Raw genomic sequence first — 27,055 nt, 5'->3', positions numbered from 1 at the left:
TTGGCTTTAAAAAAAAAATCTCACGAGATAGAATAAACTGATCCTACTTCATTAAGCAATCAATAAAAAAACTAAACTAAAACATAACAGCTTTTGCTACTTCATTAAGCAATCAATAAAAAAACTAAACTAAAACATAACAGCTTTTGCCCACAGACTCAATGCTACAGGCAAAATAACCCTGAAGTCCTTCAGCTTTTGCTGTTATGTTTTAGTTTAGTTTTTTTATTGATTGCTTAGTGAAGTAGGATCAGTTTATTCTATCTTGTGAGATTTCTTTTTAAAAAGCCAAAAAACACTTATCAGCTACTGAAGGGAGCTACAACACTAAGAAGAATCGCTTCTCGGCTTTTGACAAGATCAATGTTTATCTCTCTCGCATTCCTTTGTTTCTCAACATTCTCCTCAGCTCTTTCATCTTTGTAATACATGCTCTCTGGCGACTTGTGACGTCATTGTTCAAAGCCGATGGGTTGTATCCCCTGCTACACTAGACCCAACTTCCCGGTTCACAATAGACTGTTTCATAAGATCATACCTCTGTGGAATGTTGACAACAACTGTTTTAGTGTGATTTAACTTACCCAGTACCATTTTCATATGTCTAATTGCATCATTTGCTTGATTTCTTGCTACATCAAATGAACCTCCCATAATAACGACACAGTCATTGGATGAGAAGGAGTCGCGCTCCTGCATGCACGGCTTCACCACAGCAGAAAGAGGGGCTCCAGGCTGGATGTGGCCTACAGCTGCAAAGTTGTCTTGCATATTTGCGATGTTTTGCGCTATTTCACGTCCATGGCTGTCTCCATATAATAGAGTCCTGCCCTGCTTGTGTTTCTGATTGTCGTCGTTTCTTCTGTTTTTCTCTAGGGACGATTTCTTGCATGTAATTTCACAGATTGCACTTCCTTGGACGGTTTGTTTACGTTCAGTTTCACGTTTTGCACACGAGTTTGGGACTTCGTGTTTTCTGAACTTATCACTGACAGTTTTTTTGCTGCTTGAAGGATTACCTCTAGTTCGCATGGACTGAACTTGTTCTTGTTCCACTATTTCTTCGAGAATTTGAAACCTGTTGTGAGTATTGACGGCAGGAAAGCTTTCCTTGATTTTTAGTTTAGGCCTGCAGTCGTTCATCAGGCGCTGTTGTTCAAATTCACTCACCTTCTTATTTAAGAGAGTAACTTCAGCCTTTAGGCTCTGGATTTCACTTACCATATCGCTGACTAGAACAGATAATTCACACCTACAGTCACAAATTTTTGCTTTATGATAATTATCTGAGTTCTGAACGCAGCACTGACTACAGTTCCAGCATGTTATAAATTCATTATTTTCTTTCACAGATGAGTCCACTTTTGCACATCGAAAATGATACGAGTTATTACATTCCTTGCACGTTGTTCCGGTTTTCAGTACTTTTCCGCATTTTTTACACTTTTCCACGTCAAAACACGAGTTTTTACGTAAGCTAATAACTTTACCATTACTATTTACTGCCATCTTGGGTGTCATTATGTTAGTCTATCGATTATTCATATGAGTTTGAAATGCATCCCTGATGGTTTTTGAACATTTTAGAACACATTCTAAGTTGATTTCTTAATTAATCATAAGTTGATTTGTGAATGCGTGCATAGTGTTCATGATGTCTCTGTCAGGAACAAACTTTCCTACAGACAAAAGGGGTTATATGAGCTGAGCGGAGTAAGGCCGAACGGATGAATGCCAACCACTGTCTGATTGTGTGGTTGATTGGGTTTGCCAATGATGAGCATCGTTATAATTACTAGCGAAATCCATAGATACAGACTACCAGAGTGGAAATAAACGAATAACAGGTAAGAAAGATTACATACTAAAGTGGCTCTGAGCACTATGGAACTTAACCTAAGAACATCACACACATCCATGCCCAAGGCAGGATTCGAACCTGCGACCGTAGCAGTCGCGCGGTTCCAGACTGAACTGCCTAGAACCATTCGGCCACTGCAGTCAGCGATTACGTATTACCTTCTCGGTGTATCCAAGAAAATGAAAATTTGACAGAAAATTTTTGGCCAGATCGCTATACTAGTAAGGGCCAGTTGTACAGTCCCTGGCTAGCAGCTGCTTTGAGTTCTATTCTGGAAGTAGCACGGAACACGCGTTGTACGAAGACGTAACAACACCTAACCGGAGAATAATCGCTGGATAACTAAACTGGTGATTCTGGCAGAGGTAGTGAAGTTAACCAGCGAATAAGCTTTGACATTGACAGGAATAGTTACAGAATTAGTGATAACAAGACTCTTTGTTAGAATAAGGAAGTACAAGAAACGGGGACATCACAGAAACTATGGAACAATATGACGATTCCAAGTTTCTATAAAAATTTCGTACTACTACTTATCGATCTCATGCTTGAGAAACTGGAGCATATGAATGAAGTGTGAAACTATTTCCTAAAGTAAAGCTTTTGCTTACAGTAGGCCTAATAGGCATTTGATACTGGTACTTTGTGAATTATATTCTGTCGTTAAAAATGACCGTTTGTGGCAAAACAGTCTCGTTTATTTGGTGTATGTTACAATTTTTGCAGTATCAGAAAGGCCTATTTTGTTTTATCTAGCAGAGAGTGACAAAATAGATGTAATCAGATCGCAAAACAATGCCAGTCTGGTGCCCTATTTGTATTAACAGCTTTTTCAGTATTAGACAACAACATCTCAATTTTTCATGTAGCAAAACGTTTGATGAACTTTGATGAGGTAACACATTCTTTCGCAGAAAGGAAAGCACGCCATGTAAAGCTGTAGAAAGATTAGAGAGAAAATGTTCTTGGAGCTAAGGATTGAAGAAATATATATTGTCTTGCTTGTCTCATGTCTTTACTGGTTTTATGTATCCTGTATTTAATGTCACACAAAGCAGCAAGTTGTTAGCTGATAGGGAATAAAGAGTGCAAATTTTCTGAAGAGTTCTTTTTTTTTATTTTTTAAATAGAGGGGCAGGATGTCAAACCGGCTGACTGTAAGCATGAGAGGCACCACAGGACATTTTAATTTCCACTATCCTGAATATGGTTTAATGGCATCCATTACAAAATATACACATGAAGAGGTGGGCCACTGCGCTTTGGCACACTTACGACCAAATAACATGTCTTACATTTCCTAGAACAGATATGTTTTATGCATTAGACTATTCAGAAAGTTTTGCACTACAAAATGAATATATTTTTGGAAATTCGATTTTTTTCTAATTGACGTCCTGTCTGAAACGCTCGAGGGATTGGCGGGGTATTGCCCTGGTTCGGAAGTATCGTAGATCCAGGGCTGATGCGCACAGCAGTCTGAGTTATATTGGGGAAGTGGGTAGTCCCCATGTGAGTCGTGTTTACATTTAGTGATTTTGTTGTTTCCTCTTCGTTTACTGCTCTCACGTGAAATGAAAACAAAACAGATTTCTGTGGCCAGGGGCTATCAAGTGAATTAAAATACATTCACATAATTACGGAAGGCTAAAATGTGTTGTTAGTTGCAGATTTTATCTGCATTTCAAGTGCACGTTTTCAACTTCTAGCATGTATTGCATTATGCCATAATAAAGAACCAAACGTGAGATAACATAGTACTGGTACTCCAAGAAAATGTACATCCCAAAAACTATATTTAAAAGCTTAATATCAGGTCATGGCCTACTTCACTGGGAATTTGGACATACGAATGTGCACTTTAAATATGGACTTTAAATGTACACATTTTTGTATGGGTCATGAAATGCCGATTCTCTTGGAATATTCTCTGATATCTTGTTTCTTTTATGACATAATGTAAGATCTTCTAATGTCTTACACGCACGAACATACGGGTTCCTGCAGAAACGAACCAATTTCTAACAGGTCGCGGGAAAATATTCTGAATGGTGGTTTGAAAAGCTTTGCTATCAAAGTAAATTTCCTTTTACGCAAGTTCAACTATGTGCGAGAATGTACAATGAATTTCTTAAATCACATAGTGTTTGACTCTCATTTAAAAATCAACTCTTTGATGACGAGCCATTTAGATGAATTTTGAGCCCAGAAGATCAGACATTTATATCGTTATTAAAAATTTTACTGACACATTTGTGTGATATATCTTAGATTGTAATACGCGCAGAAAAGACCAACATTATATGTGAAAGCTTAGCCTCTGTTACAGCAATCTTATAGACCAATATTATATGTGAAAACATTGCTTTTCGTGTAGCAACTCTATGTTTATTAATTTAAACCATTAGCTTTTTCTGTTTGTGTGTTCACGCTTCTTAACAGTGATGTTGCTATCAGCTGTCTACATCACGTGTCCTCAGCTCTGAATACCTGCTGTCATTGGCTGGCGAGGTCACGTGACATGAGCTATGCCTGGCTTACAAAAGATCATCGCAATCTCGATTTCAATGCTTCGGAAAGTAACATGCGGTGTTTGGTGGAATTCGAATTTATACTTTAGTAATACGAAAATATGCAGCTTACATGTTGCTACTCATCAAAGATATTTCCAAAACGTGTTTTTTTCCCCTGTGTTTCATTTTCTAAAGCACCGGAAAATTCTACACCCATGTATAAACCCATAACCAGTCAAAGGACTGATAAGTTATACAGTCCCGAGAGTTAACAGGGAAAAGCATGTTTTCACCTGGGAGAAAGCATATTTGTAACCGGGAAATCTGGGAGAAATCCGGGATTTTTTTTTCGTTGTCCACGTATACACCCTTTCAGACAGTTTGTTGCCCAAATTCAGCTTAAGCCATCGGTAACCCCATGTTTGATCTGTGCCATTTGCTGTGAGAGATGTCAGTGAAGCTGAATTAGACAGACTGAAGGACTTCAGGGTTATTTTGCCTGTAGCATTGAGTCTGTGGGCAATGCCATTAGTTGTGGGTAAAAACCCCTGTTGGGCGATTTGGCTGTGTGACAATTCTAAATCCACAATTAATGTCCAGAGTGTGATGCAGGTTTATCTAATCCCTCATACCAAGGAGTTATTGGTGGTATTTGCTGGTGGACACTCTTTTTCGAAGACTGATTTATGAGATGCCTATCTGCATTTGCCTCTCGATGATGAGTCACAGAAGTTGCCCGTTATTAATATGCAATTTGGCTCTATAATTTTACTGGGTTGCCTTTTGATGTTGAATCAGCCCCAGGAATTTCTTAATGTTTTATTGAGCAGAAAGTTCACCATGTCTCAAAGTGTGCAACTTATCTGTATGATTTGTCATGGGTGCCACCAGGAAAGAAAATTTGCTAAACTTACGGGCAGTGTTTCAGGCACTGGAGGAGAGTGGTCTGCATTGTAAGTTGGGAAAGTGTACATTTTTTGCACCAAATGTCAGGTATTTAGGGCATGCCGTAAGTAGGTAGGGCATTAAACCACTCGACGACCATGTTGAGGCAATTAATAAATTACTTGCACCTTGGAAACTGAAGGCACTGTAGTCATTCCTTGGCAAGGTAAATGACTATAACAAATTCATACCAAATGCAGCAGAGGTCTCCCAACCCACCAATTAGCTTGATAAGAAAGGTGTAAAATTTGTTTGGTTTAATACTTGTCAGTGATCTGTGTGTGTGAAATCTTATGGGACTTAACTGCTAAGGTCATCAGTCCCTAAGCTTACACACTACTTAACCTACATTATCCTAAGGACAAACACACACACCCATGCCCAAGGGAGGACTCGAACCTCTTCCGGGACCAGCCGCACAGTCCATGACTGCAGCGCCCTAGACCGCTCAGCTAATCCCCCGCGGCTGTCAGTGATCTTTCTTGTGGCTAAAACATTGTTTACTCACTGCTCCTTGCCTTGCTACTTGTTATCCCAAGGAAAGCCTAATACTGACTGCTGATGCATTGCAGTATGGGATTGGTGCTGTACTGTTCCACAGAAGTCTGGACAGGTCAGAACAGATGACTGCTTTCACTTCTAAGCCCCTCTCATCTAACCAAAAGAATTACTCGCAAATAAAGAAGGATGTGCTAGCCATAATATGTGGTGATAAAAAGTTTTGGGTTTCCTGTACCACACCAAATTTCACATGGTCATGGGTCATAAATGATTGGTATCATAGTTCAGCCTGCAGGCTGAGTGACAAGACAGCATAGAGACTGCACATTGGGTGCTATTTCTTGGCAGTTATTTTTATGATATCCATTTTTGGTCCCACCATATAGTATGCGAATGTTGATGCATCGTCCAGGTTGCCCATGGGTCCCAATGCAGAGTCTGATAGGGAAGAAACAGTTTTTTTGTGCTTCATGATGTGTTAGACATGATGCTCCAAGATTTTCCTATCATCACGGAGGAAGTAGCGTTAGCCACAACTCATGGCCCACCGTTGTGCAGCATTGTGGCACCAGTTCAATCTGAATGGCCTGTGCACCTTCCTAAGGATGCCCATCCCAATTTTCGATCTTATATAAGTATGAAAGAGTGGCCTCGATGTACATCATGGAGTGTCATTGCTTACAACGGAGGATGATGAGTGCTGTGTTGTAGTTCCTACCTCACTCCTTCCACGCACCCTTCAGTTGCTGTGTTCTTCTCACTGGAGGATGCTCACATGTAAGCATTAGCTCGGTGGCATGTATATTGGGCTGCAATAAGCACTCATATTGAAAGTGCAATGAGGCAGTGTCATGCCTGTTTGCTGGACCAAGCAACCCCTCCCCAAAAGTTTTTGTCGTGTCCTCAACTAACTCAGCTGTGGGGTAGAGTAAATGTGGATTTCGCTAATCCCTTTCTTGGGGAGATATGGTTGATACTGGTGGATGTAGTGCCAAACTTCCCCTATATAGCACAATGTGCACCATTACTGAAGGCTACACCATCAGGGCACTCAGAACTATTTTTGCCGTAGAGGATGCACCAGTCATGCTATAATTGCAGCCAGTTTACAGCATTGGAATTTCAGACATTCTGTTGTTGCAGTGGTATCTACCACTTGATCACTGCTTCTTTCCATCCAGCATCCATCTCAGAAATGGAGTGGATGATCCATATTTTCAATATCCAAATGAGGAAGGCAGAGAAAACAATTTTAGTGGAGGAGGCTATTTTGCATTTCTTAGCCATGTATCATACCATCTCAGTGAATGGGCTTAGTCCAGTGGAGCTTCTGTGTAGATGGTGGCCCTGTACGTTGATGGATCTGTTTTGTGCCCTACCCCCACCCCTAGAGTCCCATTTTACACCCTGTTTCAGGAAGAGCGTGTTGGTTTGGGTCCGCATGTTTGGGTGTCACCCAGGATGGACAGAAGACGTGATAGTCCAGCACAAGGGTCGCCAACTTTTTGAGGTCGCTATCAGAGATGAAAGGTGCATGAGAAACAGAAACCAATCACAACCAGAAAGAAGTATAGTCAGCTGTCACATCAGGAGTCATGTCTGGGTCGTCATCCTGTATGTTGTTGTTGTTGTTGTGGTCTTCAGTCCTGAGACTGGTTTGATGCAGTTCTCCATGCTACTCTATCCTGTGCAAGCTTCTTCATCTCCCAGTACCTACTGCAACCTACATCCTTTTGAATCTGCTTAGTGTATTCATCTCTTGGTCTCCCTCTACGATTTTTACCCTCCACACTGCCCTCCAGTACTAAATTGGTGATCCCTTGATGCTTCAGAACATGTCCTACCAACCGATCCCTTCTTCTAGTCAAGTTGTGCTACAAACTTCTCTTCTCTCCAATCCTATTCAGTACCTTCTCATTAGTTATGTGATCTACCCATCTAATCTTCAGCATTCTCCTGTAGCACCACATTTCTAAAGCTTCTATTCTCTTCTTGTCCAGCCGGCCGCGGTGGTCTCGCGGTTAAGGCGCTAAGTCCGGAACCGCGCGACTGCTACGGTCGCAGGTTCGAATCCTGCCTCGGGCATGGATGTGTGTGATGTCCTTAGGTTAGTTAGGTTTAAGTAGTTCTAAGTTCTAGGCGACTGATGACCACAGAAGTTAAGTCCCATAGTGCTCAGAGCCATTTGAACCATTTTTTTCTTCTTGTCCAAACTATTTATCGTCCATGTTTCACTTCCATACATGGCCACACTCCATACAAATACATTCAGAATTGGATTCCTGACACTTAAATCTATATTAGATATTAACAAATTTCTCTTCTTCAGAAATGCTTTCCTTGCCATTGCCAGTCTACATTTTATGTCCTCTCGACTTCAACCATCATCAGTTATTTTGCTCCCCAAATAGCAAAACTCCTTTACTACTTTAAGTGTCTCATTTCCTATTCTAATTCCCTCAGCATCACCCAACTTAATTCGACTACATTCCATTATCCACGTTTTGCTTCTGTTGTTCATCTTATATCCCCCTTTCAAAACACTATCCATTCCATTCAACTGCTATTCCAAGTCCTTTGCTGTCTCTGACAGAATTACAATGTCATCGACAAACCTCAAAGTTTTTATTACTTCTCCATGGATTTTAATACCTACTCTGAATTTTTCTTTTGTTTCCTTCACTGCTTGCTCAATATAAAGATTGAATAACATCGGGGATAGCTACAGCCCTGTCTCACTCTCTTCCCAACAACTGCTTCCCTTTCATGTCCCTCGACTCTTCTAACTGCCATCTGGTTTCTGTACAAATTGTAAATAGCCTTTCGCTCCCTGTATATTACCCCTGCCACCTTCAGAATTTGAAACAGAGTATTCCAGTCAAAATTGTCAAAAGCTTTCTCTAAGTCTACAAATGCTAGAAATGTAGGTTTGCCTTTTCTTAATCTAGCTTCTAAGATAAGTCGTAGGGTCAGTATTGCCTCACATGTTCCAATATTTCTATGGAATCCAAACTGATCTTCCCCGAGGTCGGCTTCTACTAGTTTTTCCATTCGTCTGTAAAGAATTCGTGGTAGTATTTTGCAGCTGTGGCTTATTAAACTGATTGTTCGGTAATTTTTACATCTGTCAAATGGTTCAAATGGCTCTGAGCACTATGGGACTCAACGTCTTAGGTCATAAGTCCCCTAGAACTTAGAACTACTTAAACCTAACTAACCTAAGGACATCACACACACCCATGCCCGAGGCAGGATTCGAACCTGCGACCGTAGCAGTCCCGCGGTTCCGGACTGCAGCGCCAGAACCGCACGGCCACCGCGGCCGGCTTTACATCTGTCAACACTTGCTTTCTTTGGGGTTGTAATTATTATATTCTTCTTGAAGTCTGAGGGTATTTCGCCTGTCTCATACATTTTGCTCACCAGATGGTAGAGTTTCATCAGGAATGACTCTCCCAAGGCGTCAGTAGTTCTAATGGAAAGTTGTCTACTCCCGGGGCCTTGTTTCGACTCAGGTCTTTCAGTGCTTTGTCAGACTCTTCACGCAGTATTATATCTCCCATTTCATCTTCATCTACATCCTATTCCATTTCCATAATATTGTCCTCAAGTGCATCGCCCTTGTATAGACCCTCTATATACTCCTTCCACCTTTCTGCTTTCCATTCTTTGCTTACTACTGGGTTTCCATCTGAGCTCTTGATATGCATACAAGTGGTTCTCTTTTCTCCAAAGGTCTCTTTAATTTTCCTGTAGGCAGTATCTATCTTACCCCTAGTGAGATAAGCCTCTACATCCTTACATTTGTCCTCTAGCCATCCCTGCTTAGCCATTTTGCACTTCCTGTCAAACTCATTTTTGAGACTTTTGTATTCCTTTTTGCCTGCTTCATTTACTGCATTTTTATATTTTCTCGTTTCATCAATTAAATTCAATATTTCTTCTGTTACCCAAGGAGTTCTACTAGCCCTTGTCTTTTTGCCTACTTGATCCTCTGTTGCCTTCACTACTTCATCCCTCAAAGCTACCCATTCTTCTTCTACTGCATTTCTTTCCCCCATTCCTGTCAATTGTTCCCTTATGCTCTCCCTGAAACTCTGTATAACCTCTGGTTTAGTCAGTTTATCCAGGTCCCATCTCCTTAAATTCCCACCTTTTTGCAGTTTCTTCAGTTTTAATCTACAGTTCATAACCAATAGATTGTGGTCAGAGTCCACATCTGCCCCTGGAAATGTCTTACAATTTAAAACCTGGTTCCTAAATATCTGTCTTATCATTATATAATCTATCTGAAACCTGTCAGTGTCTCCAGGGTTCTTCCATGTATACAACCTTCTTTCATGATTCTTGAACCAAGTGTTAGCTATGATTAAGTTGTGCTCTGTGCAAAATTCTACCAGGCGGCTTACTCTTTAATTTCTTAACCCCAATCCATATTCACCTACTATGTTTCCTTCTCTCCCTTTTCCTACTACCGAATTCCAGTCACCCATGACTATTAAATTTTCGTCTCCCTTCACTATCTGAATAATTTCTTTGATTTCATCGTACATTTCTTCAATTTCTTCGTCATATGCAGAGCTAGTTGGCATATGAACTTGTACTACTGTAGTAGGCATGGCCTTCGTGTCTATCTTGGCCACAATAATGCGTTCACTATGCTGTTTGCAGTAGCTTACCCGCACTCCTATTTTCCTATTCATTATTAAAGCTACCCCTGCATTACCCCTATTTGATTTTGTATTTATAATCCTGTAATCGCCTGACCAAAAGTCTTGTTCCTCCTGCCACTGAACTTCACTAATTCCCACTATATCTAACTTTAACCTATCCATTTCCCTTTTTAAATTTTCTAACCTACCTGCCCGATTAAGGGATCTGACATTCCACGCTCCGATCCGTAGAACGCCAGTTTTCTTTCTCCTGATAACGACGTCCTCTTGAGTAGTCCCCACCCGGAGATCCAAATGGGGGACTATTTTACCTCCAGAATATTTTACCCAAGAGGACGCCATCATCATTTAACCATACAGCAAAGCTGCATGTCCTCGGGAAAAATTGCGGCTGTAGTTTCCCCTTGCTTTTAGCCATTCGCAGTACCATCACAGCAAGGTCGTTTTGGTTAGTGTTACAAGGCCAGATCAGTCAATCATCCAGACTGTTGTCCCTGCAACTACTGAAAAGGCTGCTGCCCCTCTTCAGGAACCGCACATTTGTCTGGCCTCTCAACAGATACCCCTCCGTTGTGGTTGCACCTATGGTACGGCTATCTGTATAGCTGAGGCACACAAGCCTCCCCACCAACGGCAAGGTCCATGGTTTACAGGGGGAGGATCCTGTATGGGTGACATCAATTCCCCCCCACACAGGCATATGAGGCAATGAAATTTGCCCAGTACATCCTGATTATGACACGAGATCACACGGTATTCCTCATCCACCGTGTGGCAGGAACAGCCACTGAAAGTTGAGCCACTCCCTCCAATGCTTCCTTCGCAGCATGTTGAACATGGCTGAAGTAACCGTGGCAAATTGGCGCAATCCCAGTTTATCTCAAGTTAATACCCTGTATTTGTGGGTGTAACAGTTAGTGGGAAATAATCATCTTTGTTTTCTTGGTGAACTCCAGTGACTAAAATAATTGAGACTATCTGCTTCACCAAATTTGCTGCAGCTTTCAATGATCTTCACAGCACAGCTAATGAATGGGTATGCCAAGAGATATTTTAAATAATTAGATTGACATGAAGTTTCACTTTTGCAATCACATATTTAGCACTTCAACTGGCACAGGTTTCATGCACAAAAACTGTTAAAAACTCACTTACACATGGCTATTTCATTACTACTTACATATCATTTCAGTAACTACTGTTGACGTCATCCATTATTGCAGACAGAAAATTTGAGGATTCTGATCAAAATCATGTTGGCATTCACAAACTGATGGCAAAGTATTAAGCAGTAATTTGTTCTTTTTATGTCGGAATAAAAAGTATTGCTTGGTTCATTGATTTTTAGTAGTGAAATTTACAAAATAAGTTAAACAATACATTTTACAAAATCATTTATACCATGAAAGTTATGGGATGGAAAATGTTCCCAGTGTGTACTTCAGTTTTTTTTTTTTTTTTTTTTTTTTTTTTTTTTACCTGAATGCAAATTAAAACTAATTTCAGTTCTTGTGAAAAGTATTCTAGAATTTCAAAATGAGAAATGTGTATAATTTACGTGTAAATATCAATCAGTACCAGAGATGTTTTTACACTTTATAAATTGAAATGACATTAATGACAAAGTATGAAGTAATATAATAAATTTAGTTTTAAAGTGACCAGAAACATGAAATAAGAATGTTACAAAATTGATGTAAGTCTGTAAATATGGCAGCCTGACTCCTGAGATCTACACTTCATGTCATACTAATCTTAATAATCACATTTAGTACCTTTCATGTTGAAGTACAGTTGTCATATTTTGAACTTCTGGCCATGCTTCCAGTTTCTCCCTCTCCTCCCCACAGACAATTAAGACATAAACCTGGGTTCTTTTGTCCTTACTGCCCATTAAAGGTGGATGCATTTCATATCTGCACCTGCTGATAATGCCTTGGCAGTGGAAGATGCGGAACCAATGATGCTGGCAGCCAGCAAACTAGGTATGACGGCCTTCAACGGGGCATCCACACCATGTGTACTGAAGAGAGGCTTTGGTTTTCCAAGGCACCAAGTTAAGGTGGCAACTGTCTGAAGTCATTTTTGTGTTTACTAGCTTAGCAACATGATATGCAGATACTCAGTCACCTAGACATTTGAGCATTTAGGGGAATGTCTTCTTATCTGATCTCTTGACTACAAGTGCAGTTTACATTCTGGCTTGTGTTCAATCTTATGGTTTTTGCTCTTTGGATGTTATAATTTCCACTGTTGATAACTGGATGTGGTTAGGGTATAGTACAAATAATTTTAGTCAGACTATAGTTCACTTGCCTCATGTTACAATGAATTTTGAAAACTGTGAATGAGAGAGAAGAGGATCTATCATTCTAGTGTTGCTGCTTTAGTTTAAATTACCAGTAATACTCCCCCCTCCCAATCGTTCAAAGAATTGAACTTAAATGTTTAAAACAACTCTCATTATCAAACAGTGAATGAGTAGTTTGGTAACCTGTGCTCTATTTTAATAAAAAGTACATTTTCCGACATGTTTTTGATGTCATATCTCCTGAATTGTGTAGGATACAATGATACAATTTTGCAGGTAAATTCAGTGGTACATGTAGATATTGTCTGCAAACAGGGTTAGTAGTAAACCAGTAATAAATTAAAATATCATACCCAATGCTGATGTTTTACTCCATGAACAGTTAAATTGTAATGAGTAAGAATCATTTTTTTTTTCATTATTTTGTGGGCCACGTCAGTAAAAAAAGTTTTGAAAGTGTTTGAAATTATGTGTAAAGTTTATTGGAAGTCACCAAGTGCTCTCATTCTGAAATACTGGATGAATATAGTCTGGGTAATTGGTGCCTCAAGAAGTATCCACTGTTTTTAACTTGAGTACTTGACTTATCATGTTAAACCTTTTACATAAGGTTATACCTCTGAAGAGTAGATAATGACAGCATTTTAAAGTTGTAACTTCTTCTGATAACTGTATGATATACTAAAAATCAAATTTTTGTTGCCCCTGGAACCGATTGGACAGACAACCTGCAACAGGGACCAAGTCCCCATTTTAGCAATTGAATAATGTAGATTGTGGTGACAGTACATTGTCTTAGCTTTCAATTTTACCATTTTAATAGTAATTTTTTTAATGTTAAAGGCCATTCATTTTAGTGGATTAGTTGCACAATTTGCTGTACTTGGAAGAAACTTTCAAAACCAATATTTCACCAACAGGAGCTGGATTGCTAGTAGGATAAATTTCACAATCAGGAGGTTTTGCAACAATATCCTGTGTAAACCCCAATCTATCTGCAGCTGTTAATGGAGTAAAGACCTGTAACACTACTGATGCTACATGATTGGATGGGTTTGTTGAGCCTGGCTCTATTTAGAAGTAATGGACTATGTGCAGCAGCAAGTTTTATTGTAAAAAATTCTATGATGGAGATAACAATAGGATATAGTTTTTTAGTTTGAAATTAGAGTTGATCTTCATTGGATAATGGAAAGAGAGGCTTTTCTGTCATGGCTTTATGGCGTTGTTAATATTTATTTCTAACATGACTATTCTGTTGATGTAAACCTGGAGAACCTAGAAAATACTTTTGCAAATAAACGTGAAATAAATGATGTCCTAGTTTAGTTATACTCTGGGGAATATATCATTTTATTTATTTTTTTTATTTATTTATTTCGAGTTCTGTAGATCCATATGAGAATATACCTCTGGATATAGAACGACTCAAATTTTTACAAATTATTGTTTAGTGCACGAGTACATTGTTCTTATCATACAAATAACAGGAATAGATTAGCTAACATATAACTTTATGTATGATGTATCATACTTGACTTCTGAATGAATATACAGTTAAACATACAGATATACATACATTTCAATTTTTAAATTACACTGTAGATAGACAAAGAATGATGATTAAGACCATAAAGGCCATAAAAATAGATTTAAGCATACTCAGGAGGTATTATGCATTTTGGCTTAGAAATTCATCTATACTATTACATTACATTTATCATTTTCCATGGATCCCTTGGAGAGGAGTCTCTGGGATTTTTTTTTTTTTTTTCTCAGATTCAGGGATATTTTACAATTCTAATGCAGACGGAGTTATGAGCTATAATCCTTGTGAAGCTGTTCATCGATGGTGTAGAAAGGTGTTGCCCAACAGGAAATGCTTTAATTCACTCTGAAACTGATTTTTATCGGTTACAACACCTTTGACATGCTGTGGTAATTTATTGAATATATGAGTGCCCATGTATTTGACTCCTTTTTATACTAATATCAAGCTTTTATTGCACTTATACAGATTGTTTTTGGTTCTGGTATTATAATCATGTTTTGCACAATTTTGTGTAAAAAGAGACATGTTGGAAACAACAAAGGACATCAATGAGAAATAGTAGTTAAAATACCAAGTTTCTTAAAGAGAAACAGTTATATTTTTCATTTATCCCAGATTAATTGTATACAACTTTCCAGCCTGTATTCCTCAAACAGTTTTTTATAACTGCAATTCCTGTTTCATTTATTATTCGTATAGTTTCCCACTTCCTGTTATTAGTTGGATCAGACCCCACTGTATTAAATGTAAGCAACTGGGCATCATGATCTGAAAGGCCATTAAATACTGGATTTATACTATGATTTGCTAGTGTGGTAGTATCTATTAAAATGTTATCAATAGTAGTGCTGCTGGTACCCCTAACCCTGGTTGGAAACTGTACTAAGGGAATGAGATCATAAGGAGTGGTAAGAGACTCTAGTATGGATCTTGAGTGACTCTCCTCCAGAAAATGTAAATTAAAATTTCCCCTTAGTATGAGTTCATTATTTTAAGAAGTTAAGAAATTTAATACTGCAGCAAGCTGTTTAGTGAATAGCTTTTAAAACTGTTTATTATTTTCAGGTTGTTGACTTGCTGAATGATCTGTACACTTGCTTTGATTCAATTATCTCCAATTATGATGTCTATAAAGTTGAGACTATTGGTGATGCATACATGGTAGTAAGTGGTCTACCTGTGCGTAATGGTGACCGACATGCGGGTGAGATAGCTTCAATGGCACTGCACCTACTCACAAGAATAAAATCTTTCAAAATTCCTCATAGAGCTGGTGAAACTCTGAAACTACGTATTGGCATACATTCAGGTATTTTAAAATCAAAATTTTAGTTCATGAAATTATTATTCTGTGGGCTAAGTGGTGCTACTATCAATGATTTCATTGTTTGAAAAACATATATTTTGCTTCTGAGATCAAAGTAGTAAAGAACCTATCAATGTCAGAAAAATTCAATCAAGTAAAATAGGAGAAGTGAATGTGTGTGTGTTTTCAGGAAGCTTAATAACAAGCCTACATAGGTACCAAATGTAATTTAGGAGGAGGACAATGTTAGTTAAAAAAATTAATAGTAGTAAAAGGAGTGGCAAGCAATACTAATTTGATCATAAACATTATCTTTTCTTTCCATTATTGTTCCAGTTGTTTTCCTTTATGAATTTTATTTGGTACCTGTGGTGATTTTCTTGCAATAACAGGAATTTCATCATGGGAACAATAAACCAAATGTAAGGACTAAAACAACTCACTTGCAGATGAATAGACATTTTAAAGCACAGAAAATCATACTGGGCTTTTAAGCTTTTATAATCAGTAAACTATAAAGTAAAAATGTGTTCTGAAGTGTTCCTAAATGATAAAGCGTACATTCTCACAGTGCTTCACAAAATGTTTGTAAATAAACGTTGCAGGAGCATCAGACAAAGTTGATTCTTTGTCCTTTTGGTTTTGGTAGATCACTGTCCTGTGCTCTGCTGCCTCACAGACACTGTGCAGTCTACCACCAGTTTAATCTCTCAATCTGCTGCCCATGTAATCAATTTACATTCTGGATGTGAACTATTGTTATGAATTTCACTACATTATTTGCTCATGCAGATAAATCATGTTTTTTAATTACCATCATGTAGGATGATGTTCATCATAAAAGAGGATGTTCAAGGATGTAGAATGATTCAACAAAGGATGTAGAATGATTCAACAAACACTACAGTAAAGAGAAGCTAAAAAGAAGCTACTATCGCATAGTCTCTGTCTAGTACATTGACAAATAACAACAATTAACCGTTAAATAAAAATTCCCATGTTATCTCATGTGTATTTGGAAAACTAAAACCTTGTATATATCCCTGCAGGGCTGACAGCTGAGTGTTGAACCACTAGAGAACATTCAGTCTGGTATTTGTAGCCCGCCAATAAGGTTTTGGTTGAGATTGTCACTATATATTGCCTTAACTGTGTGCTCAACAAGAGTGTGCTCTCAGCTTCTGTTTCATATTGTTTAGTCAGTGCATTCAAAAATGGATTACAGTAAAGATCCTCAGTTTGATCCTGACTTTAGGAACTCAGAAATTGATCAAGAATGTGGCAGTATTCCATTGGAGACTGCAAGTGATGACAGTTTATTAGATGGCTGTTTGCCAAGTGTTTGCTAGTGGTCTGAAACAAATATGTCTGCTTGAATCAGCCAGTCCCTCCAAAATATTTGTTCACAGTAAGCCTATAGTTCATTTTGTGAACAAATGTGTAGATAACGTCATGCCATATGTCAATCAGCTCATTGACAGTGACTTGGTGCACATTATTTGACATGATACCACAGTGCAGACTGTTGAAAAAGGTATAGACATATGCAACAGGTTCCCAGATATGTGAGTGGCTCGAAGACTTCTTAAGTAGTAGCACCTAGTATGTTGTCCCTCAATGGCGAATGTTTGTTTGAAACGTGCGTGTCATCAGAAGTACCCCAGGGAAGTGTGATAGGACTGCAATTATTTTCAGTATGCAGAAATAGTCTGGCAGACAGGGTGGACAGCAATCTGCAACTGTTTGCTGACGATACTTGGGTGTGTGGAAAAGTGTTGAAGATGTGTGAGTGTAGGATAATATAAGATGACTTAGACAAAATTTTTAGATGTTATGATGAATGACACATGGCTCTAAGTGTAGAAAGTGTAAGTAGGGAGTAGGGAAAACAAACCCACAGTGTTTGAATTCAGCATTAGTAGCATAAGACTTGACATAGTCAAGTCATTTAGATATCTGGGTGTAATGTTGGAAACCACTGTGAAATGGATCAAGCATGTAGGGAAGGTGAATGGTCGACTTTGGTTTATTGGGAGAATTTTAGGAAAGTGTGGTTCATCTGTAAAGGTAACCACACAAAGGACACTACTACCACCTATTATTGAGTACTGCTTGAGTGTTTGGGATCTACCCCAGGTTGGATTAAAGGAAGACACTGTAGCAATTCAGAGGTGGGCTGCTAGATGTGTTACCTGTACGTTCGAACAACACTGAAGTGTTAAAATGGTTCAAATGGCTCTGAGCAATATGCGACTTAACATCTGAGGTCATCAGTCCCCTAGAACTTAGAACTACTTAAACCTAACTAACCTAAGGACATCACACATATTCCTACTGACCCCACTTTAGCCCTCTTCCTGACATGCTTCAACGTTTTATTTTCCACACATGCCCTACCACATGAACTTGGATCTTCAACGTAATCCATCCCCCCCCCCTCCCTCCCACCCCTCTCCCCCCCTCTCTACTCTTATTGCAAAACTCACATACTCCCATACCTCATCTGTTCCACTTTCCCATGTTTCTGTACATTTTCAATGTATTTGTGCATATTTTTACAGAGTTTAATGCAGTTTTATTCATTTCTGCATATTTTTACAAATTTGTGCATATTTTTACACATCTGTGGGTATTTTTTGGTATATGTGAGAGTTTTTTCGTGTCTTTTTACATATTTTTATGCATCTTTTCTTTTATTCAGCTCCTCTCAGAACCATCAAGACATATTTTTCTGTTTCTGCACCATTCTCATTTCTTTTACACCATTCCTGCCACAATGGACCCTGCTCCACCTTTCTGCACCAGTTCAGGAAAGTATCCTTTCCCTTGTTAAAACTCAGTCATGCATCCGATTTCTTAAATGCTGCCCAAAGCATGTCACAAACATGGTAGTGCAAAAATGTTCTCCATGGCACAGGCATCCCAGAACCTCCTCTGCCACCTCTGCAAAATGTTGCTACTGTGTAATCCCTGCTTCATACATCACATCTCTGAAATGGAATGCCTTGCTCTCCAGCACTTGGGGGAGCATTCCAGACACCACCTCCATAAGTTATCCAAACTTCAGACATCCTACTGCTGCCTCGAGGCACCAATTTCCAACCCGTACCACACCAACAGTGTTCCTCCTTGTCCACTCCTCATAGCACCTAAAACCCTGCCTACCTAACCTTTTCAATTTGCCACATCCCCCAAGTCTCCCTAACAACACCCCACCAAATCCAGAGCCAAAAGATGCCCATAACACTGTTGTTAACCTTTCCATCAAAATCCTTCGATCCACAGAAGTTTTATCCTATCCAAAGGCCTCACCTGTAGCCCCACACCCAAATTTAACCATGCTGCACTTGAAAAAGACCTACTCTCTTCCTTCTGATCCATGTAATGGAAACACTTCTTTGCTGCCAATCCCTCTGACCAAAGCCAACTAATTCCAACACTGAACCCTCCTCTTACAGTTCGTAACACCACCCAACTATGATCCTCCCTTGCTACCACCTAACCACCTACTGGTCAACTTCCAGTAATTCCTTACCTCCAGCTTAGCCTCACCATCCTCCGCCAGATCCTTCCTCAGAACATCAATGTTTTAGCAGAAAATAGAATAGCCATACATGACCTCAAAAATAATCCTGACCTAATGATCCTGCCTGCAGCAAAAGGTTCCATCACTGTTGTTATGAATTCCAATTACTACCTGGCAGAAGGCCTCTGCTAATTATCTGACTCCTCCACCTATAAAGTCTGCCAGAGTCATCCCATCCCAGAAGTCCAACACAACCTCAAATCCCTGCTTAAATCCTATGGCCCTTCACAGGACCTCTCCCCTGAATCCATTTCCCGCCTCGCCGCTATGATGCCCCGCAAACCCATCTTCTACACGCTCCCCTGCAAACACAGCCATCCCGAACGCCCCATTATGTCTGGTTATTGTGCTCCCACTGAAAGACTTTTGGCCCTCATTAACCAACACTTCCAACCAATCACCCATAACCTAGCACCGGCTGCTGTGGCCGAGCGGTTCTAGGCGCCTCAGTCTGGAACCGCACTGCTGCTTCAGTTGCAGGTTGGAATCCTGCCTCGGGCATGGATGTGTGTGATGTCCTTAGGTTAGTTAGGTTTAAGTAGTTCTAAGTGTAGGGGACTGATGACCTCAAATGTTAAGTCCCTTAGTGGTTAGAGCCATTTGAACCATAATCTAGCCTCCCACTTCAAAGCTACCAACTACTTCCTTCATGCCTTCTATACACCAACACATCTCATGCCCATAGTCTTACCACTATTGAACACTACCTTTCCCAATGTTTTTCAGACTTCAAACCCACTACCTCATTCCTCATACATCTTACTAACTTCATCCTAACCTACAACTATGTCTCCTTTGAAGGGAAGGTATACAAACAAATCCACAGCATGGCCTTGGGCACCCACGTGGCACCCGTGTATGCCACTGTATTTATGGGCCATCTAAAGCAGACCTTCCTAGTCTCCCAAAACACCAAACCTCTTGCCTGGTGCAGATTCACTAACGATATCTTTGTGATCTGTTCTCAGGGCCAAAACACCTTATCTTCATTCCTTCACAATCTCAACATGTTCTCTCCCATCTGCTTCATCAGGTCCTCCTCAACCCATTATGCCACCCTCCTAGACGTTGACCTCCTCCTCTCTGATGGCTCTATCCACACCTCTGTCCACACCAACCACCAGCATTACCTGCATTTTGACAGCTGTCATCCCTTTCACATAAAAATATTCCTCCCATACAGCCTGGCCACCCAGGGCCAGCATATGTGCAGTGACAAGAACTCCTTTGGCCAGTATGCTGAGGGTCTCACTGAAGCCTTCACAGACAGGCACTATCCCCCAGACCCAGGCCACAAAAACATCTCTCATGCCATTTCCCCTAACACCTCAGTCCTCCCACCTGCTCCAAGAAGCAGCCACAAAGGAGTGCCCCCTTAATCACTCAATACCACATCAGACTGGAACAAGTGAACCACATCCTTTTCCAGGGCTTTGGTTAGCTATCATCATTCACTGAAATGAGGGACAGCCTACCCGAGATCCTTCCCCTTGCCACAAGGATCATATCCCTGTGGAAGTCCCAGATGCAAGGCCTGCCCAATCCACCCAACCAGCACTTCCTATTCTAGTCCTGCCTCAGGTTTATCCTACCTCATCAGAAGCCGGGCCACCTGTGGAAGCAGCCATTACATTTACCAACTCTGCTGCAATTATTGCACAGCTTTTTGTATTGGTGTGACTATCAACCAGCTGTCCACCAGGAAGAATGGCCACCTCCAGACTGTGGAAAAGAGCAAAGTAGACCACCCTGTGGCACAACAGGCAGCTGAACATAACGTGCTTAATTTCAGTTACTGCTTCACTATCCAAGCCATTTGGATCGTCCCCTCCACCATCAGCTTTTCTGAACTGCCCAGATGGGAGTTATCCTTACAACACATTCTCTGCTCCCATAATTATTCCGGCTCAACCTATGCTAACATACTGGTCTCACACCCTCTACCCAACAGTTTCCACCCCCTCCCCATTCTCATCTCCTACATTCTTTGTTTGCCACGCTCTGCCAATGCACCCACCCTGATTTCCCCACTCCTCACATTTTTCTCTCCATTTTCCCCATCTCCCAGCCCCACAATCTTTTGACACTGTGGCTGTTGGCATTCTAATCCCTGCACAGTCCACCAGGCAGTGCTTCTCTCTTTCCCCATCCATAAACTGCTATCCCTTCCCCTTCCCCACTCCCTCCAGGTTGCTGCTCTCATCCCATGTGATAGTTGTATTCTGGCTGAGCTGCCAGACTTGGATGTCATGTGTGGATGAGGAGTGCTTGATTGTGTGATGCTTGCTTGTGTGAATGAATGGTAGATGTTTCTGTGACAAAGACTGTGGCCAAAAGCTTATGCAAGGGTATTTTTTAGTTGTGCCTGTCTGCAACATAGCATGTTACCTTTATGGTAAGTAGCAGTTTATCCTTTCCTACACTGTTGTAAGTACAGGGTGGCGCAGGGAAACGGGAAATTTCGAAAGAATGTCATTTCCATGAATAAATTAATAAAACTAGTAATTTATTAACGAAAGTGAATGTATTCAGTATGCCATTATTCAGTATGTCTTTACAATCAAAATGTCCAAAATGTCTCTTTACTTTTTAAAGATGACATCGGAAAGATGTGCTCCCATTTGGCGTTCACACTCTAACAGCCTGTTATGAAAACTCTGGAATGTGCGGTGTAGAAAATCTTGGGGAATGGCAGTGATTTCATTTTCAATGTTCTCCTTCAGTTCATGGATTGTTGCAGGACGTGTACGGTACACCTTGCCTTTAAGATATCCCCACAGGAAGAAGTCACACACACTAAGAACAGGGGATCTCGCAGACCATGCAATGTCACGGTTACGTGAAATAATGCGTCTTCCAAACAATTGACGAACTGCTGCCATCGATTGTCGAGCAGTGTGTGACGTGGCTCTGTCCTGCTGAAACCAAATGGTTTCAACGTTAAGATTAAGCTCGTACAGTCTCGGTGTAAAGAATGTTTGAAGCATTTCAACATATTGAGCGGATGTTACTGTCACTGCACTACCATCCTCACATTCAAAAAAATAAGGGCCGATAACACCATGACATGATACAGTACACCATATTGTGACTTTGGCGCTATGTAGTGGTCGCTGGTGAAACTCACAAGGATTGTCCTGTGCCCAATAACGAAAATTCTGTTTGTTCACAAATCCGTTCAGGTGGAAATGGGCTTCGTCTGATAACCATAAGTTACCAAGGAAATTCACGTCCTCATTGATTTTAGCCAATATCTGGCTACTAAACTCCATACATGATGCTGGGTCTCGTTCATGTAAGTGTTGCACAATCTGCAACTTATAGGGATGGAAGTTTAATTCATGCAGTATTCTTTGCAAGCTTTGTCGTTTAATCCCTAGTGAAGATGCATGCTGTCGAACGGAGCAGCGAGGACTTCTCTCGATTGCAGCTGCAATGTTCTCTGGGGTACGTACCGTGGGAATGCCACCTGGAGGTTTCTTTTTCAAGGCAGATCCTGTTTCTTCAAAATTACGCACCCACATTGTAATCGCATGCGCAGATGGGACACGTCCATGACGTCCAAGCTGGTAATGCTGTCGAAATGTTCTCTGCGTGGCAGTCGCACTATCACCATTTTTGTAAAATGCTCTCACAGCTACTGCACGTTCCACACCAGTCCAATTCTCTATGATTACTAAATGGCAATGCGTTCACATCAATTGTGCAAAATTTTGAACATCTTCCGGCGCTACAGTGCTGCCAACTGTAATGTTCAAAATTTCCCGTTCCCCTGCGCCACCCTGTATTTATCACTATTGTATTGCTTTTAAGTAGTTTGATGAAGTCCAACTACCAGATATATTGGACAAAACAACTGATGCTCACTACTCTGATATTCCAACAAGTGCTGAGTTTTTCTCAATTTCAGATCCTGAAAATAAGGCTCCTTTATTCCAAAAATTCTATACGCCATTCCTGGAATCATCCACAGCCAAAGCTAAACAGAATTTGGCATTTACTGGAACACCTTGTTAACAAATAGAAAATTTTTGGATACCTACAGTATCCATCACTGTAAATGCCGAGGGTAGGAATCAAGAAGTTCATGCTATGTGAATTCCAAAGTAGGTGTGTATGGTCCCTCATACACAGAAAAAGAAATTAAATTCAGTGATATATAAAGGCATGCCATGATCACCTCAGATCATCACGACACTGATAAAATAGCTTTTGAATAAGGTGCAATCAATAATTAGAAAATATTAGATACAGGCTCCCAGGTAGATGCTATTTTTCTTGACTTCCGGAAGGCGTTCGATACAGTTCCGCACTGTCGCCTGATAAACAAAGTAAGAGCCTACGGAATATCAGACCAGCTGTGTGGCTGGATTGAAGAGTTTTTAGCAAACAGAACACAGCATGTTGTTATCAATGGAGAGACGTCTACAGACGTTAAAGTAACCTCTGGCGTGCCACAGGGGAGTGTTATGGGACCATTGCTTTTCACAATATATATAAATGACTTAGTAGATAGTGTCGGAAGTTCCATGCGGCTTTTCGCGGATGATGCTGTAGTATACAGAGAAGTTGCTGCATTAGAAAATTGTAGCGAAATACAGGAAGATCTGCAGCGGATAGGCACTTGGTGCAGGGAGTGGCAACTGACCCTTAACATAGACAAATGTAATGTATTGCGAATACATAGAAAGAAGGATCCTTTATTGTATGATTATATGATAGCGGAACAAACACTGGTAGCAGTTACTTCTGTAAAATATCTGGGAGTATGCGTACGGAACGATTTGAAGTGGAATGATCATATAAAACTAATTGTTGGTAAGGCGGGTACCAGGTTGAGATTCATTGGGAGAGTGCTTAGAAAATGTAGTCCATCAACAAAGGAGGTGGCTTACAAAACACTCGTTCGACCTATACTTGAGTATTGCTCATCAGTGTGGGATCCGTACCAGGTCGGGTTGACGGAGGAGATAGAGAAGATCCAAAGAAGAGCGGCGCGTTTCGTCACTGGGTTATTTGGTAACCGTGATAGCGTTACGGAGATGTTTAATAAACTCAAGTGGCAGACTCTGCAAGAGAGGCGCTCTGCATCGCGGTGTAGCTTGCTCGCCAGGTTTCGAGAGGGTGCGTTTCTGGATGAGGTATCGAATATATTGCTTTCCCCTACTTATACTTCCTGAGGAGATCACGAATGTAAAATTAGAGAGATTAGAGCGCGCACAGAGGCTTTCAGACAGTCGTTCTTCCCACGAACCATACGCGACTGGAACAGGAAAGGGAGGTAATGACAGTGGCACGTAAAGTGCCCTCCGCCACACACCGTTGGGTGGCTTGCGGAGTATCAATGTAGATGTAGATGTAGATACTTGTTGCTCAGAGAACTAATTTATAGAACTGTGTGGCCATCCAGAAGAGAGACACTCCCACCATTTTGTCATTAGAAACTAAGAAAAGAAGGGGGAAATTGTTTCTTGTTAGAGAGGTCATCAAAATATTGTGCAGAAAAGTGGAATCACCTGAAAGTAGTTCATTAATCATGCACATGCATGTATTTAATGTTAAATTCATAGTGAAGGACATAGGCTGCACAATACTTACCAACAGATGGAGAAGTTATCAGTACTGACAATAGAAATATAAGAAATAGGTAGGATTCTTGTTTGCTTGGTGAGCTATGACTCTACAGTGAATGATTTGAGATTAGTTTGAACATCACACATTTATTGCACTTTCAATTTATACTTTACAACACATGACACAAACGGAGTTTCATGTTTAGCACATCAAGACAAAGAGCTTAAAAACTAAAGATTTCACACACTGAATCAAATTTTCATTGCTCACATCTGATGTGTCAAATGCTGAGGTCGCTACACTAGCACCCTCCTCCCCATTATTTTGAAACTGGGAGCACCAGCAATGTAAGGGAACTGGTGTTTTATGATTCTGTCAACTCATGTGACCACCAGTAGTCACCAGTGGTGACAGTGTCTACAGCCACCACCAATTTGGTGGAGTCGTCAAAGCTTCTTCCTGTTCTTCTGGGGGGAGAGTGATAGTGTATTCTCCATGCTGGTGGGCATTGACACTATGATTGTGTGTGGCTGGATCGTATTTGACACTTCTTCGTGTCCTGGTTTCACATTCATTTCACACCGTCTCTTCTTTCCCATTCCTTTCTATTTTGTAGGTGTGTGTGCGTGCCTCTCTGGAGAACATTGTAGGGTCCAGTGTACAGTGACCTTAAGGAAGGCTGTACACTGTTGTCTCTCTGTTACATTTGCAGTGTTGTCTGAAGTTACTCGTGTTTGAAGAACATTTTGTCTCTGTGATTCTGCAGTGCCATGGGACATACCTTGCCACCCATCTTTACAGCTGATGATTCAACTCTGTTGTGGCCTCTGTAGTTGAAAGCTCCTATGGATAGTTGGAAGCTCCTATGGATTAGTAGAGATGAGCTCCACAGGAAATTGTAATAGTTTCCAGTACACCAGTTGTGCTGTGGACTGTGGAGCAGTGTATGTCATCATTAACTGCTGTTCTTAGCTCTAACAGCAGTGGCAGTAATGATTCCGTCCACAGTCTGTTGCTGCGCATTAGAGCTACTTTTAATGTCCTGTGTAACCTTTCTTCCATCCTGTTTCTCAGTGGTCTTTAGGTGGTGGTTTTTATATGGTTGCCACCATATTGATGTAGGAGTTCATGGAACAACTGAGACTTGAATTGCCTTCCATAATCACTTGCTATAGTTTGGGACACCCCAAATCTCACAATCCAGTTAATTGTTAGCGTTCTGGCCACACATCTGTTGCCACATATGCGATGGGAATAGCCTCTGACAAGTGCATGGATCAGTCTTTCAAGGTTAGTAAGTAACTGATGGCTGGGGCTCAGTTGGAATCCTATCAGGTCCAAATGCACATGCATAAAATGTGCCATTGGTTTTTAGATGGTACCTAACAGTATCAAGACATTCCTACCAATCTTGCTCCACTCTTGTGCTGCAGACTGTGGAGCAGTGTAGGTCATCATTAACTGCTGTTCTTAGCCTTAACAGCAGTGGCAGTAATGGTTTTGTCCACTGGCTGTTGCTGTACATTAGAGCTGCTTTTAAGGTCCTGTGGAACATTTCTACCACCCTGTTTCTTAGTGGTTTTTATATGGGTGCTACCATATTGATGTAGGAGTTCATGGAACAACTGAGACTTGAATTGCCTTCCACAATCACTTGCTATAGATTGGGACTTAGCGTTCTGGCCAACATTTCTATTGCCACATATGTGATGGGAATAGCCTCTGACAAGTACGTGGATCAGTTTATGAAGGTTAGTAAGTAACTGATGGCTGCAGCTCAGTTGGAATCCTACCAGGTCCACATGCACATGCATAAAATGTGCCATTGGTGTTTAGATGGTACCTAACAGTATCAAGACATTTCTACCAATCTTGCTCCGCTGACATCTCTCACAGGATTGCACCCATTAACAGCAGTCCTTGATGCCCGGACAAATCTTGATGACTAATCTGACTGTCACCTTCACACCAGGATGTACTGTTACGGAAGGCCTCAAATATCTCACATTGAAACTCTTGTGGAATACATGGACACTGCGAGTTGTGGGCTGTGTTGCACCACAATGTAGCTTACAATTCGGGTATATAAACTTGTGTTAGGTTGAGTGCAGAATCTTGCAGCTCAAGGAGTTGTTGCAGGCTGCTGTCTGCCTGTTGGCACTCTGTTATTTGTTTCCATGGAACAGGTTGCATGCTAGCACTGCAGGGTGGGAAGAAGTCCACCACTACATTG

At 40.6% G+C, this 27,055-nt stretch overlaps 1 protein-coding gene across 1 annotated transcript in view; it reads left to right on the top strand.

Annotated features, from left to right (window-relative positions):
- Window positions 1-27,055, top strand: part of LOC124594011 (guanylate cyclase 32E-like) — a 491,656-nt gene that overhangs the window by 298,257 nt on the left and 166,344 nt on the right. Inside the window, exon 18 of the mRNA XM_047132363.1 lies at window positions 15,422-15,665. Within this exon, the coding sequence (XP_046988319.1) occupies window positions 15,422-15,665 (244 nt within the window). The remainder of the gene's footprint in view (window positions 1-15,421; window positions 15,666-27,055) is intronic.

The sequence above is a fragment of the Schistocerca americana genome, chromosome 2 (genome assembly GCF_021461395.2).
Source record: "Schistocerca americana isolate TAMUIC-IGC-003095 chromosome 2, iqSchAmer2.1, whole genome shotgun sequence".
Lineage (NCBI taxonomy): Eukaryota > Metazoa > Arthropoda > Insecta > Orthoptera > Acrididae > Schistocerca > Schistocerca americana.
The sequence above is the reverse complement of the archived record's forward strand: the minus strand, read 5'-3'. Positions and strand labels throughout refer to the sequence as shown.